Consider the following 15,673-nt stretch of genomic DNA (forward strand, 5'->3'; position numbering starts at 1 on the left):
CTCGTAGACTTTCACCCTAGATAACTGGCTCTGCCTGTGTCCCGAGTCTTCTTGACTTTGCATCCTGAACAACAATCAATCTTTGTGATACCCATATCGATGCTTGTAATGAATAACTAGTCTTGTTGAGTGAACCGTGAAGGTCTCTCCCCCACTTCATCTGTTGGCGTCCTCGACAACATGCCCACACACAAATGCCTGACCGCCCGAACTCTTCATGCACACCATGTCATCTAAAAGTGCATCCCGCAGGATGTGACTCTGGAATCAACTATCTCATTAGCACCCCTGTCGATTTCCATATGCATGCAATGTCCGCTCAACCACCCAACTGATTCACACTTGCATCACGCCCTTCTGGCTCCCACAATGTACTAAGTTCCAATGATGCAGCCCTCTGGCCTTCATGCAAACTCTAGCACACTTCTCGACCTTCGCAGGTCAACATGACTACTAAGTCTCACTGGCACGACCCTCTGGCCTCCACACAAACTCTAGCGCCATCTCAACACTTGTGCTCGGTCTTCTCAGCCCTGCTGGCTTCCTTGATGCCTTTATTCCACAACTCCGCATCTCTGTCGATGTCTTTGTGTGACTTACGCCCTCTGGCGGTTCAACAAGCCAACACATTCAACTCAACTGCCTCGGCGCTTCCATATGGATCAAATACAACTCGCATGCGAACACCTCCAAGTACAACAATCCTCTGACGATTGCGGCCTCTTGCTTGCCTTGGTCTCCATATGCGCCCCTCTTGACACACACATGTAGCAACTGAATCATCCCATGTCTGTCCCAATTTGAACCATCTCGGTTATCAACTCTCGACCTCTGTCGTGACTAGCAAGAATCTGACGGACCCTGCACTACTTCCACACTCCTGCCAACAAGCTTTCTTTTCAACAAAAGCGCCTCCTGCAGCTTACGATGTCATTCCGGCACACTTGGCCGAGTGTACCAAGCATACAGCATGGACTATTCCAACGAGTTTCAAACATTTTGTTGCGCCCCTCTACAGTTGCATGTGGTAGTTGTCTTTCTAGCATCCCTGAACTTGACTCGAAGCAACCATCCATGTCTCCTCTTTAGGATGTCCAGTATTCCCATGAAGAGAATCAACCAAGTCTTAACTCCATCTCAGCCTACTGATCCTCTTTAAAAGACTAACTGGCTCAACGACGTCTTGTTCCAACATTCAGACCATCTCGATCCCTCCAGACGCCTACATCCTCTCTAGGATAGGCCAACCAGGTTCACCTCCCACTGAGATGAACTTGGCTCTGATACCAACTTTCACGGGCTCACCTTTTCAGGCAGTGGAACACCCGTGCGGCACCTTGACTTCTCTAAGCCAAGGTCAGCCTTCCAACCATCCGAGTAACAATGCGCTCATTTTTCGCGCAACCGTGTGCCACGTGCACACTTCCGTCTCTCGAACAACTCCCGCCGAGTCATGCTCGCAAGCATCCATGAGTGCATCCATGCATCGAGGCTCTCTAGCCAAGATACTCACACTGTCCATAGGTTCCCACCATGGTAAGACAAATCCCAACACCGACGCTCACCTTGTCAGTCTATGATGGCACGTGATTATCTTGGCTAGAGAGCCTCGATGCATGGATGCACTCATGGATGCTTGCGAGCATGACTCGGCGGGAGTTGTTCGAGAGACGGAAGTGTGCATGTGGCACACGGTCGCGCGGAAAATGAACCCATTGTTACTCGGATGGTTGGAAGGCTGACCTTGGCTTAGAAAAGTCAAGGTGCCGCACGGGTGTTCCGCTGCCTGAAAAGGTGAGCCCGTGACACTGCGCCGTGTTTCCTCGCCCAATCACTCCCATTCGCGCCCATGGACAGTATGCAATGCATACTGTCTGTACAGCTCGCAATTTTTTCGTTTTTCTTCGTTTTTTCATGCTATTTCATGGATTCAACTTCCGATTTTTTGTGTAGTTTTGTATTTAGACATTTACTATTCCTAATTCCATTCTAAATATCATAATTAAATTAACATTTTTTTTTAAATTAATTCATGATATTAGTGTAATTTGAATTTAAAAATAGTAAATATCTATCTTTTTTTGCTTAATTATCTATCTTATTTTTAAATTTGATTATATCTTATCTTATTTTTTACATTTAAGGTCAGATTTTAAATTTTAAATTAAATATTTTTTTAAATAATTTGACCTTATTTAAATTTAAAATAAGATAACTATAATCATTTGATTTTAAATAGAAGTAAGGTACTTTGCTAACTTTAAAATTTTATTATTTTATTTATTTAAATTAAATCATAAAATCTAAAAAGATATTTATTTATCTTTTTGATTTTTATTGAATATTTAATTTATCAAATAACATTAAATTTTAAAAGTAGTTAGCAAATTTTGAAATTAAATTTATGTTAGTTGAAACCTAATTTTTCAAAATTGTAGGTTTAATTTTAAATATATTATTATTACTTCGAAAATATATTTTTTATTTAATTAATTTTTTGAAATTTAATTATTTAAAATTAAATAAATCCTACATCCAACTATCCAGCTATCCTTGTTGCAGGAGTATGTGTTTTAGCTTGTTTGTAAGTTTTTAAAACCTATTATTGCTTGATTGCAAACAGCCATGGTTAACTTGTTGACAGATCCAATGATCTGATTTTAACTCATGGCTCCCTTGGTCAAGTAAATAATTTGTAACAGGTAAAATTTACAATCTTCTTTCATCTGTGTATGACCTAGCAACATGATAGGATCCATCCAAAATTGTGTGCCTGTGTGAGCCTATATGTTTAATTTTGTTATAGATGCATATAGGTTGTTGTTGCTAAATAAAATATCATAGTTTTTGATAGATTTTATTTAGGCCCATTTAGTTTTTGGGCCTATTCAATTAATAACAGTTGTTCATTTTAAGGCTAAATTCCTCTCTTTTGGGCCTTGTGTGAGAGTTGGGAGCCATAGAAGTGGGTACGACATACTGAACCCAGCACCCCCTCACATGAACTACCCCAATTGTGAAGGCCCATTTGCCTGATTTGAATAACTGTACTAGGTTAATTAAATTAGTTTAACCTAATAAAATTGATTAGCAGCATAATTATTTTCATTTATTTTGAAATTAATTTAAGAAAAACATAGTTTAAATAATTTTATTCTAAGCTAAACTATATGTATTTTCTTGTATTTAATTAAATATAGAATTATAACCATCTAGATTCTTTCTGAAGCTTAATTTAAATTTTTCATTAAATATTCCTATTTAAGTTGATATTTAGTTATCTCTAACAAATCAACTTAAATCTGAATATCTTTTGGATTTAAAATTTCAAAATTAAGTTGAGGAATTTTAGGAATTAGTTATTAAGATTCTTTAGATATTTTTTAAGTTGATATTTTTTCAAATATTAACTTAGAATGTAATATTTTCAAATTAAGTGGTTACAACTTAATTTTAAATTTAATTAAATCTAATTTGAAAGATATTTAAGTTGATTTTTTTGGATTCTTCTAAAACAACTTAAACAAGATATATTTTCAAATTTTGTGGAAAAGATACTTAGTCAAATAAGATATTTTCTAGATAGTTATTTCTAGACTACTTATTATTTCTAATATTAAATAGGAAAATATTATACTTTGTGAAATTAATTATTTAAATAATTGATTTTGGTACAATTTATTTTAAGTATATTTTTTCCTAGTATTAAACTAGAGATTAATAATTAAGCCTTCTCTACACTTAATTATTTATTTCTTCAATTTAATACATTTAATTAAATTGAAAATTAAATATCTAAGTTGATTTTCATCATGATACTTAAATATTTCTTTTTCATCACACTTAATTAAATAGAAAATTATTTTTAGTTGAAATTTATTTTTTCAACTAAATTTAAATAATTTTCAAAATATATTTTCTTTATTTTATTAATCAATTTTCGAAATTACATTTCATAATGCAAGATGATTTTGAATTTATCTTGAAAAATAGATTAAGTTGTAAATTAATTATTTATTTTAATTAATTCTTTGACCAACTTAAATCAATAATTTTTTCATTTATCGATTAATTTAAAATAAATGAATTGAAGTATATTATTAGAAATTGAATTAATTAGTCAAAGAAAAATCTAGATAGATGATATTTTTGCTTGAAGTATTTTTCTAAGTAATTATTATTTAAGTATTTCGAAAATATAAAGTTTTTATACTTTCTTTTTCAAAATACAATAAATATATTCTCATGAATTTATATTGAACCATGTTATTTTCTGTTATTAAATTGTAGTTTAATTTCGAATCTTCATTGTTGGTCTAACTTGGTTTGTTTATCTAATGAGATAAATCCCTAATGGATTTTAACCATTAGACATACATAATAGTGTTAGATCTCAAAAGATAAATATTGTATATGCAACATCTAGCAGTTCATCAACTGATGACACCTTAGACTAGTATTTTTACAATATGAAACAAGAAGATTGTATAAATAAGATTACTTTGACTCTCACTAATCGGAGCATCGTTGGATTCTTATTTAAACAACAAAATTATCCTAATTCCTCTTAGCTTATTCATTTCGAATTAGCTCCATAACATATCATTGGATGAATGGTCTATATATCATTTAATGTCATTCTATTTTTTCTCTTAAGAAATTGAATGACATTTTTATTTATTTTCCCGAAATTCTATCCCAAAATGATATAAATCCTCAATCTTAGATATCTCCTACTTGTATGGGCAAATCAGACTTAGAGTTATATTAGTAGTGGTGCTCCAAGAAAGAATTACTCAATATATTTGGTATAAATTAAGTCTTTGACTTTAATTTTAGATTCCAAACAGAAATTTTTCTTATATTTCTAATTCCAGGATACATACAGTTACACTTTTACAAGTGTTTTATAACAATTTTCTATCATTGGTTTCAAACTGTATGGAATTTGAGTTTAATATTCTGTGACCAGGATCCACTTGCACTATTCAAAGAACTCTTTGATGTAACTAAACCTAAGTCATCAAAAAGACAGAACCACATTTTTAGTAATCTATGACATTTGTATCTTGTTCATAGTGGTTTTGACAAGATCAATCTATGCAAAGAGTTAATATGCCTATATCCACTGAAAGTTGTTCATCTCATTCGTAGATGGATGTACATTCAGGGGTGGATATGAGTTTTTCGTTGTATTCTTCAAACGATCACTCTAGATTATACCTTATGCAAAGAAATTTGAAATATTTGAAAAATTTCATGAATTTCTAGCAATGGTGAAAACCATTAAGGTAAGTGGTTAAAGATCTTGCGAACTGATAGGGGTGGAGAAATAGTTAGTACATATGCAGTTCAAAGATCATTAATTGATTTTTGAATTATATCCAAACTTACCTCGCCAGAAATTTCGATTTGCATATTGATGATTAGTTACTAGTCGTTGCCTAAATCCTTCTATGAAAATGCAATTTTAGAATGATGTAATGGTTTTATACTTAATGTAAATCATTACTAGATTCATGGATGACCTAATCAAAATCTTATGAAAAGCTAGAACTGTTAACCATGGTTTGTTAGCTATTCTAAGTGATTAGGGGTGGACCATCCCATAGTGAATTGATAAGAAAGTGTTTGTTTAAACAAATACTACTTTTCTAAGAAAATGACTAAGTCTGAAAATAAAGTAGCAAATAAAGGAGATATTTATTTCTTGATTCCAAAAGTGTTCTATCATCTTATTTGACATATGATGATCCCACTGCCTTTGTTGTCTTGTCACAACGAAAGAGGTCCATACCATTTAGTTTTCTTAGACATTATTCACGGTACCTTGTTGTTGTGGGAGAGTTTCTAGGAACTCACCTTCTTATGACTTGGAAGACACTAGTGATTAAAATCAATTGTGAGTTTAAACAAGTAATGGATTGTCAAGATAAGAAACTAAGAAGAAAGCCAAGAAGAACTATAGTTTAATCCATTCACATGGAATAACCTAAAGTTTTCTATTACAAGGACATAAAAGGAAGTTTCGTGTATAAGTCTATTCAATGGACTTAACAAGACTTCTTGTTCCTAGTATTATAGGTTTGAGTTTATCTAAACCTATGGCTTATGGTATACCTGGTAATTACTTACTCTAATGCAAGCAACTTACTTTAGTAAGATGCTGAAGCATTTTCTTTCTAATGGCAATCTATAGAAGCTTCTCGACTTCTAGGCATAGATTTTATTTATCTAAGGAAAAGTCTCAACTATTCCAGAAAAGATAAAGCCATGAAAGAATTTCTTATATGAACAGTGAGGGGTCTCAGACATACTTTAGTATGCCTTAGACCAGACACCTGCTGTTGAGTGGGAGTAATGAGTAGGTATCAGATTAATCCAGAAAAGAACATTGGAAGACAATCAAGTAAATCTTAAGATTAAGAAGAGGAACTATATGTTAGTCAATAAGGGTGTATTTAAAACTCTTAGACTACACCACATCAGATTTCGTGATTTGCCTTTGTGCTAGAAAATCTTTCTGATAAGATGGTGATTACTCTGGGGTGGAATAGTGATTTTGGAGAAATGTAAAAACCTATCTGAAGTCTCTAGGTCTACCAGAAAGGGACTGAATGTTAAAGTTGCGGGAAAGGTACTTATTCAGTCTAAGGAAAGTTCTATACATTTTTGGCACCATTCCAAATTGCCTAAACTACTAGTGTTATTTCCTGATTAACCAAAAGTAGTTGCCAAAGGTATAGAATCCAGTATCCCAAAAGAGTAGACATATAGAGAGGAATTTCACATTATCAATGATTTTGTGATTAAAGGAAGAGTAATGGCAGAGAAAAGGTTGTGTTTAATTCAACCTTTCAGATCCTATTACGAGGAGTTTACTACTACTACACTTGATTTGTAGATCAAGGTGTTGAGATTATTTGAAATGCACTTTTTGTTTTATATTAGTGCAAGTGGGAGTTTGTTGGGTTTTATGCTCTAAATAAAACTCATTTCAATATAATCAGATTTACTTATTAATATAGATCAGAAATAACATTTAATGTTGCATGGTTCACATGATTTATTTCATGATTATATGTACATAATGTATGAATTCATTTGAAACCCTTTTCACATACTTGATCCTGTTTATTGTGTTGTCAACATATTGGAAAGTAAACATGACTATGTGAATAAAGTTTCCTAGATTTATCAGACACAGGGTTTTACTGATATGATAATCTACAACAGAGTTTACTTGCATTTGGAGAAATGCTATGTTCTTTCCAGAGGATTAGTTAAAGTAAAGCTCAGGTTGGATGCATGGAGTATGCATCGGAAGGGACCGATATTGAACTTTGAATTAGATTTATTAAACTTACCGTAATATCTATTCAAGTTGATATCACCTAGTTGATCCTAGATCAAGTGATCTTAATCCTGTTATGATTAGGCTCAATCTCAAGAGGCTATTCGCGTTCTTTGATTTGTTATTTAAGCCTACTTTTGGGTCAGGGTGATACGTAGATTTTGGGAACACAGTAGTGCAATTGAGTGGGAGCGCTAACATAAACATGGAATCTATAGCTTGTATCTGAAGAATAGTAAGTAAAGGATGATCTCCGTCGAGCTTGACCAAACGAAAATAAATGGCGGAGTACTCATTTCACATAAGTTGAAATATCATTTATACGGGGTTAAGTGTTTTAAGGATAAAATACATTGTAGGGTGTAACGGTAATCTAATCCCTTTACAGTGTAGATCATTCATATAGAGGATCATTGATCAAATTAGGATTATAACAATGGATATCTAATGATGTGTCTATATGGTGGAACATATAGAGCATTCTATATACTGAGAGTGGAATTCTAAGTTCTATGCGTGGATTCAACGAAGAATTAATAAGTCAGTGAATTTAGGTTATAAATTCTTGATCTGCTTACTGGAAGCTCGGTTATATATACCCATGGCCCCACACGAGTTGAGATAATATTACTTGTAAGACTCATTTGATTGGTTTTGATTAATCAATTATAATTCTCAAATTAGACTATGTCTATTTGTGAATTTTTCACTAAGTAAGGGCGAAATTTTAAAGAAAGAGTTTTCGGGACATATTTGTTAATTATGATACTCTGTATGGTTCAATTAATAAATATGAGAAATGACAATATTATTTAATAATTATTTATAGTTATTAAATAGTTAGAATTGGCATTTAAATGGTTGAATTTGAAAATTGGCGTTTTTGAGAAAATGAGATGCAGAAATGATAAAACTACAAAATTACAAAAAGTGAGGCCTCAATCCATATTGTATAGGCCGAGCAATTTTATAGGCTTTATCATCTGATTTTTTCATTATTTTAATGCCAAATAATTCAAACCTAACCCTAGTGAAATGCTATAAATTGATAGTAAAGGCTTCAGGAAATTAACACTTAACTTTCACACTTTTCCTTCAGAGAAAAACCTGAGCCTTCTCTCTCTATACCTAGCCGCCACTCCTTGCTCTTCTTCTTCCTTGAAATTTCGAAATTACTTAGTGTTAGAGTAGTGCCCACACACAGCAAGTGATACCTCAATCATAGTGAGGAAGATCGTGAAGAAAGACTTTCAGCAAGAAGGAGTTTCAGCATCAAAGATTCAGAGAAAGAGATCCAGGTTCAGATATTGATAATGCTCTGCTACAGAAGGAATCAAGGGCTAGATATCTGAACGGAAGGAGTCATATTATTCCGCTGTACCCAATGTAAGGTTTACTAAACTTTATATGTGTTTATTTCATCGTTTTAGAAAGTCCATATTTAGGGTGTTAATCAACATACTTGTGAGTAGATCTAAGATCCTGGTAAAATAATTTCCAACATAGCCCTTAATGGTTGCGTCTCTTTGTCCCTCCATTCGGTAAACATGTGTCTCTGTTCTTCGAACGCAAGATTTACCGCAACGCGGAGTTCCTCCTGATCATGATGTACGGTGTTGGTATGACCCTGCATGAGTCCAAGAGCGGCACGGAGGTTTTGGAGCTCAGTATCATCTCCTATGGTTATTCTAACATTGGTAGCAGGCGGAAGGGCTGTGTTATGAATGCCCTGGCTAGCTGCTGAACTGGTATTCCCAGTCTCTTGCACACCAGGCGCAATTTCATCCACAAGAGTTGTCACACCATGACCCGTATTTGACGGTTGTTCGGGATTAACATCTGGCGGAACCCTTGTGTTTCTCAGGTTCTGCAATGCAGGATCCACTGCCTCTGGATTTGTCAGATCAACCACGTTGAAGCTGTTTGGGAGGATTTTCAAGATGAATTGGATCCCAAAATTTGGATAGAAAGAATGATTGAGCAAATGGAAGATGAAGAAGAGATCAAAATCTGCAAAGTTAGTCCCACCAAGACCATTAAGGTGTGAAGAAACTTGCCCCCAGTTGTAAAAGAAAATATTGTTAATATTGTTAAGAAGAACAAGGATGTGCTAGCATGGAGCCATCCTGACCTGATAAGGATCAACCCAAGTAATCTTACATGCTCTGAACATTAATGAAGATGCAACTCTTGTCTAACAAAAGTGAATACTCTTAGATCCTGTAAGGGCAGAAGTACTTAAGGTGGAGTTTGACAAGTTAACTACTAATGACCTCCTCCTGGAAACATTGTACTCGGTTTGGTTAGCGAATTTTGTCTTGGTACTTCAACCCAATGGCACATGGACAATGTGCACATAATTCACAGACCTAAACAAAGCTTTCCTTAAAGACTATTTTCCACTCCCACGAATTGACTAAATAGTTGATGCCATATCCGGTTATGAGTTGCTTAGCTTCATAGATGCCTACTCCGACTATAATCAGATCAAAATGCACATTACTGTTGAAGAACACACCAGTTTCCAAACGGATAAGGGAGTGTACTATTATAAATTGATACAGTTTAGGTTGAAGAATGCTAAAGCCACCTATAAACGACTAGTGAACAAGATGTTTAAGGACAAGCTTTGGATGGAACATGGAAGGGTACATGGATGACATGCTAGTTAAATCCAAAACATCCATAAAGCACAACACTTATCTCAAGGACGCTTTTGACTCCTTCAGATGTATGGGAATAAACTTAATCCCAAGAATTGCACATTTAGAGTCCCCTTCAAGAAGTTCTTGAGATTTATTGTCAACTCTCGAGGAATCGAGACAAACACAGAGAAGATCAAAGCATTTGTTGACATGACTTCCTCCAAGAAGCACAAGGACGGATATGAATGAATTTTCTGTATCTAACATTTCCTTTGCTATAAAGACCTAATTCATATAATAAAGATGATAAATAGTAGATGAACCTAAATCTTGAGTAATCATGAACTTTTATTCATGTCATAAGTTTCTTTGATTCACTCGTTAATTTTTCCAGAGAAGATGATTCTTACAACTTCTGTTATGTGAATCTAATAATGTGGATGGCTGAAAACATTAATTAAAATTATGGAATCCAGACTTTCCTAAGGAATCGAATGCTAGTTCTCGTTATGTGTTAATTCTAGAACTGGAATGTTGTGCACAAATTTAGATAGAATCTAAATTATACTTCCACTACTGAATTAATAGTACTAAAGGATAAAGAAGTAATTAGAATGGTAAAATGGTAATTTGACAAAAACTAATTACAAACAAAGACATAGAGGGCTAATCAATAGACACTGCATTAAAATTCGATAAATATAATTCCTTAATTACTAAGAGTTCAGTTCCATATATTTAGTGGGGTAATCATGAAATTAATAAACAAGAATTATTTGGTTAATAAGACTCAATAAATATTCTATAGTTTATTGTGAACTTAGAATTATAGGTTCATTATCCGTGAATCTCCACCTTGAAATACTGTCAAGGGTTGGGATAAATAGTTGTATAATGTCATTTAGAAAAATTTATTTTGCATTATAAAAATTGTAATTATTTATTTTTATAATAAATAAATAATTTTCAAATTAATTAAATATGGAAAAGACAATAATTGTTAAGACAAAATTTGTTAAGAAAGGATTTGTTGAGACAAAAGTTGTCAGGAAAAAAGGCACCAACCTTGTCCGAAACAGACAAAGGTAGGCGCTTAGCATATAGTCTGTCCTATGCATTTATTTTTTTTTTTTTGTTAATTAATTAATTTAATAAGGTAAATATCTAATTTAAAAAGTGATTATAGATATTTCAAAGTTGTTGAGATATTATGTCAAGTGTTTGAGAGATTCTTTCATACATATCAGTAACAAAATTCGGTTATAGATATTTATTTATTTAAATAGTTAAATATGATTTAATAAAAGATATTTAACTACTATCAAAAGAAGCTTGACTTGAGAAATGAAATGGACATTTTGACACTATAATTTAAAAATATAAAGAGTATAAGAAATGAAGAATTTTTTTCTCATCTGTTCTTGTTCATATATTGAGAACTCAACAAGAACAAACTTATGCACTTTATCTGAATAGTGAAGACTATTCTTTGTGTGTAGTGGAATAATTTTGAAGATACTTGTGTAAGTCCAATTGCATTATCCTCATCACTGGTTAAGGGATACACATATCTGGAGACCCTTTGGGATGTGGTACATGAAAATCACCATTACTAAACTCTTCCGCTGCGTATTTGATTTAGTATCATAAAACCAATAATAAAACCAATAGTATGAGCAGAGGTAATTTTTAATTAAAACTTTATAAGAAATACAAATGTTTAAAATACCTTGTATATGTAAATTCGTAATAAAAGTTTGATTTAGCATAAAATAAAATCTAATAACCCTTATGATATTAATTTCCTAAAAAAACCCAAAAATTTAAAAGTGCAAGATATACTTTATAATTTTTGATTTAAAAGTAAATACTATAATGAAATCTTTCCATTAAAACTAGAGCAAGGAAAAGTTTCATGAACCAAAACAATGTATATTTCGTACTTTTTTATTTTTGAAAGAAACATCTACAAAAGAAAATAATTCCTACAAAAGTAAAATTACAATCTGCCATTAATTTAAAAAATCTAAATTAAGTAAAAAAAAATCACATGGAGATTTTTTTTAGGAAAGCATAATAATATTCAGATTTTTTTTTTTTTTTCATTTAATGAAAAAATCATAAAGAATGAATATTCAGATTATGATTTCTTTCTTTCTTCTGTTAGGGTAGATTTCAATTTCATAATGTAAAATACATTATAAATATATTTATTTATGATTTCATTCCTGTAACAACTTATCAAAAAGAGGAAGAGACAAACTAGAATATAAGATTAAGATATAATTTTATGTTAATGGCCCGTCCTCCTATATCAACTAAACCCATGAATGAACATGAAGATCCAAAAACATTGATTTTTGATTTTTCAGCGCTGAAAGACCACTCTAACATACCCACCCAATTCATATGGCCTGAGGAAGAAAGGTCCATTATCGATGCCCCACATCTCCAAGTCCCGCTCATCAACTTGTCTGCCTTTCTCTCAGGTGACCAAGAGAAGGTAATGGAGGCTTGTCAGCTTGTTGACGAGGCCTGTCGAAAGCATGGATTCTTCCTTGTTGTCAATCACGGTATTGACTCCAAACTTATTGCTGATGCTCATCGCTTCATGGACAGCTTCTTTGAGCTGCCACCCTTGGAAAAAGAGAAAGCTCTAAAAAAACAAGGAGAGTTGTTCGGCTACTCCAGTAGTTTGATTGGTCGTTTCCAGTCCAAACTCCCATGGAAAGAAACCCTTTCTGTTCGTTATTCTACTATAAAATACACTCCTACCAACATCATCAAAAATTATTTTCAAAACAAATTGGGTGAAAATTTCGAAGAGACAGGGTACAATACTTCCTTTTTCTAATTTATTATTAATTATATGTTCAATTATTTTTTATTATTTTTTTATTTCATTTGTTTTGTTTCATTATTAGGAGGGTTTTTCAGGATTTAGCTGAAGCAATGAATAAGCTATCCCTTCAAATTGTAGAACTTTTGGGAGCAAGCCTTGGAGTAGGTAAAGCTCGTTTTAAGGATTTTTATGAAGAAACCGACTCCATAATGAGACTTAATAACTACCCTGTATGTCCAAAACCTGAGCTAACATTAGGAATCGGACCTCATTCTGATCCATCTTCCGTAACAATTCTTCACCAACAACAAGTGGAAGGACTTCAAGTGTTCGTCGATAATAAATGGCAGAAAATTAGTTCAAATTCTGATGCCTTTGTTGTTAACATCGGTGATACATTCATGGTAACTCTCTAAACTACAAATCATATCAATTCTTAATAACATTTGGGATGGCATTTTACTTAACTTTTTTTTTGTTGTTTTTTTTTTTTTGTGAAGGCACTTTCTAATGGGATCTACAAGAGCTGCTTTCATCGTGTAGTTGTGAATAGCGAAAAGCCTAGGAAAACTCTGGCATTCTTTTTGACTGTTAATAGTGATAAATTGATAAGTCCACCAAGTGAGTTGGTCAATGATTGGAGCCCTCGAATTTACCCAGATTTTACATGGCCTGAGTTTGTTGACTTCACTATTAACCATTACAGAGCTGACATGCATACCCTAAAAGCGTTCTCAAATTGGCTCCATCAGAAGAAGAAGAATTGAGAGATGTCATAAGCACAAAAGTAACGAACGAATGAAAAATTCTAAAGGCAAATGTTATGAAAAGGCAGGAAAAATAAATTATCCTTATTCATAAAAATTTGTTGAAAATATCTATTTTTATTTTATAAAAATAATTGCAGCTATTATAAAATTATTATAAATATAAATATATTTATGTAAAAAAAATAACGAGGAATGATATCTTAATTTAATGAAAATTTACATGAAAAAATAAAAATAAAAACTCAAAAATATTACCCATATATCCTTAGAAGGCCACTCCTACATTTTTACTTCTCATATAGTTTTATTTACACTAATACCTTTTACACATGTATGATGTCATTATACCACCTTCACAATCTATTTTTCCTCCTTTTCTTTTTTATTTTTTCAGTTTCATTTCAGTTTTGAAATCGAAGGTTAATGTTGCTGAAAAACATTTTCCTCCCTGAAGTGAAGAAAAAGAAGAACCAAGCTGATGAGAGTGTGAAGGTTTCTTTCTAGTTTTTTTTATCGTTTTTCCCTAACATCGCCTTAACTTTTCTTATTAGTAGTTTCTTTAGAAGGTAAAAAAATTATTTATTCTATTTTCAAATATCTCTAATAGTAATACTACTGTTTACTTATTACTTTTAAATGATTGATTATTTGTACAACCGAGTGTGTGGTGTAGTTTGCTAGAATGCTTTGCATAAGGTCCCTCATTTGGTTGTTCTTTGGAGTCATGTCCCTATGGAAACACTTTTCTTGGGCCTTAACAATTGTGTTATTTTTGTTAGGTTTTGTGCCCTAAATAAAACTCATTTCAATATAATCATATTTTCAAATTAATAAAGATCAGAAACTGCATTTTATGTTTCATGGTTCACATGATTTATTTCATGAATGTTTAATGTATAAATTCTATTAAGTCCAGAACATGTTTATTTGTTCATGATTATAGTGTCGTCATCACAGTGGAATATAATCTTGATTATATGTTCAAAAGTTTAATTCCCATGATTTGTCGGTTCACTGGATTTAGACTGGCATGATAATCAGCGATAAGGTATACTTACACCTTGGATAAGTGTTATGTCCTTTCCAGGGCATTGGAAAAGTTTACTAGTATCGGATGTATGGAGTATACATTGAAAGGGACCCGATATTGATGTTAGCTAAGATATCATAAACTTACTGTTATATATTTCTAAGTCAATATCAATGTTTGATCTTAGGTCTATGGATCTTAATCCTGATATGGTTAGATTCAGCTTAGTTGTATTATTTATACTCTTTGACTTGTTAGTGGAAGCTAATTTTAGTTTTGGTGGATACTTACATCTTGGGAACATGGTACTTCAATTGAGTGGGAGCGCTAAACATAGATATCGAATCTATAGCTTCTATATGTTTCTAGAAGTGAAACGATGATTTCCTTCGAGCTTGGCTGAATAGTGATAAATGATTGAGGCCTCATTTCAGTAATTATATTAGTTTACTGAAGTATTATTTATAGGTTGCTAAGTGTTTTAAGGATAAAATATATTGAAGGGTAGAACGGTAAATTTGTCCCGATTAAGTGTAGATCATCTATAGAGGATCCTTGACTATTAGGATTGTAAAAAAGGATAACCATAACGTATCTATATCGTGGTACATATAGAACGTTCTATATAACTGAGAGTGTGTTCAATTCAAAATCTATAGTGGAGCAAGGCGGAATGAATAAGTTGAGAATTTACTTGGTGAATTGTAGATCTACTTATTGAAAGCTCCGTTATATAGGCCCATGGTCCCCTCACTAGTTGAGATAATACTGCTTGCAGACTCAATTAATTTATTTTAATTAATCAATTATAATTCTAAAGTTAGACTTTGTCTTCTTTATGAATTTTTACTAAGCAAGGGCTTAATTGTGAAGAAAAGAGATTTTGGGGTCAATTTATTAATTAAGAGACTTTGTATGGTCAAATTATTAAATTACATAAATGAAAATTTTATTTAGTAATTAATTGTAATTATTAAATAAATAGTTTTCGTATTTATAGGATTGAATTGGAAAATATGGTATTATTGAATA

General features: G+C 32.5%; 1 protein-coding gene across 1 annotated transcript; it reads left to right on the top strand.

The window, feature by feature from the left end:
• The first annotated feature begins 12,230 nt into the window (after nucleotides 1-12,230).
• On the top strand, nucleotides 12,231-13,954 carry LOC115716895 (gibberellin 20 oxidase 2-like). Its single transcript, XM_030645811.2, has 3 exons — nucleotides 12,231-12,831; nucleotides 12,924-13,245; nucleotides 13,342-13,954. The coding sequence occupies exons 1-3, from the start codon at nucleotides 12,290-12,292 to the stop codon at nucleotides 13,606-13,608; spliced, it is 1,131 nt and encodes a 376-aa protein (XP_030501671.2). The 5' UTR covers nucleotides 12,231-12,289; the 3' UTR covers nucleotides 13,609-13,954.
• Nucleotides 13,955-15,673: the final 1,719 nt, after the last annotated feature.

Source organism: Cannabis sativa, chromosome 5, assembly GCF_029168945.1.
Source record: "Cannabis sativa cultivar Pink pepper isolate KNU-18-1 chromosome 5, ASM2916894v1, whole genome shotgun sequence".
NCBI lineage: Eukaryota > Viridiplantae > Streptophyta > Magnoliopsida > Rosales > Cannabaceae > Cannabis > Cannabis sativa.

Excerpts from the sequence above, each read along its gene's own strand:
- LOC115716895 (XM_030645811.2), top strand. The coding sequence starts at position 12,290 with ATGTTAATGGCCCGTCCTCCTATATCAACTAAACCCATGAATGAACAT. Across the intron at positions 12,832-12,923 it reads GAAAATTTCGAAGAGACAGG|GAGGGTTTTTCAGGATTTAG; the intron begins GTACAATACTTC and ends TTTCATTATTAG. Across the intron at positions 13,246-13,341 it reads ACATCGGTGATACATTCATG|GCACTTTCTAATGGGATCTA; the intron begins GTAACTCTCTAA and ends TTTTTTGTGAAG.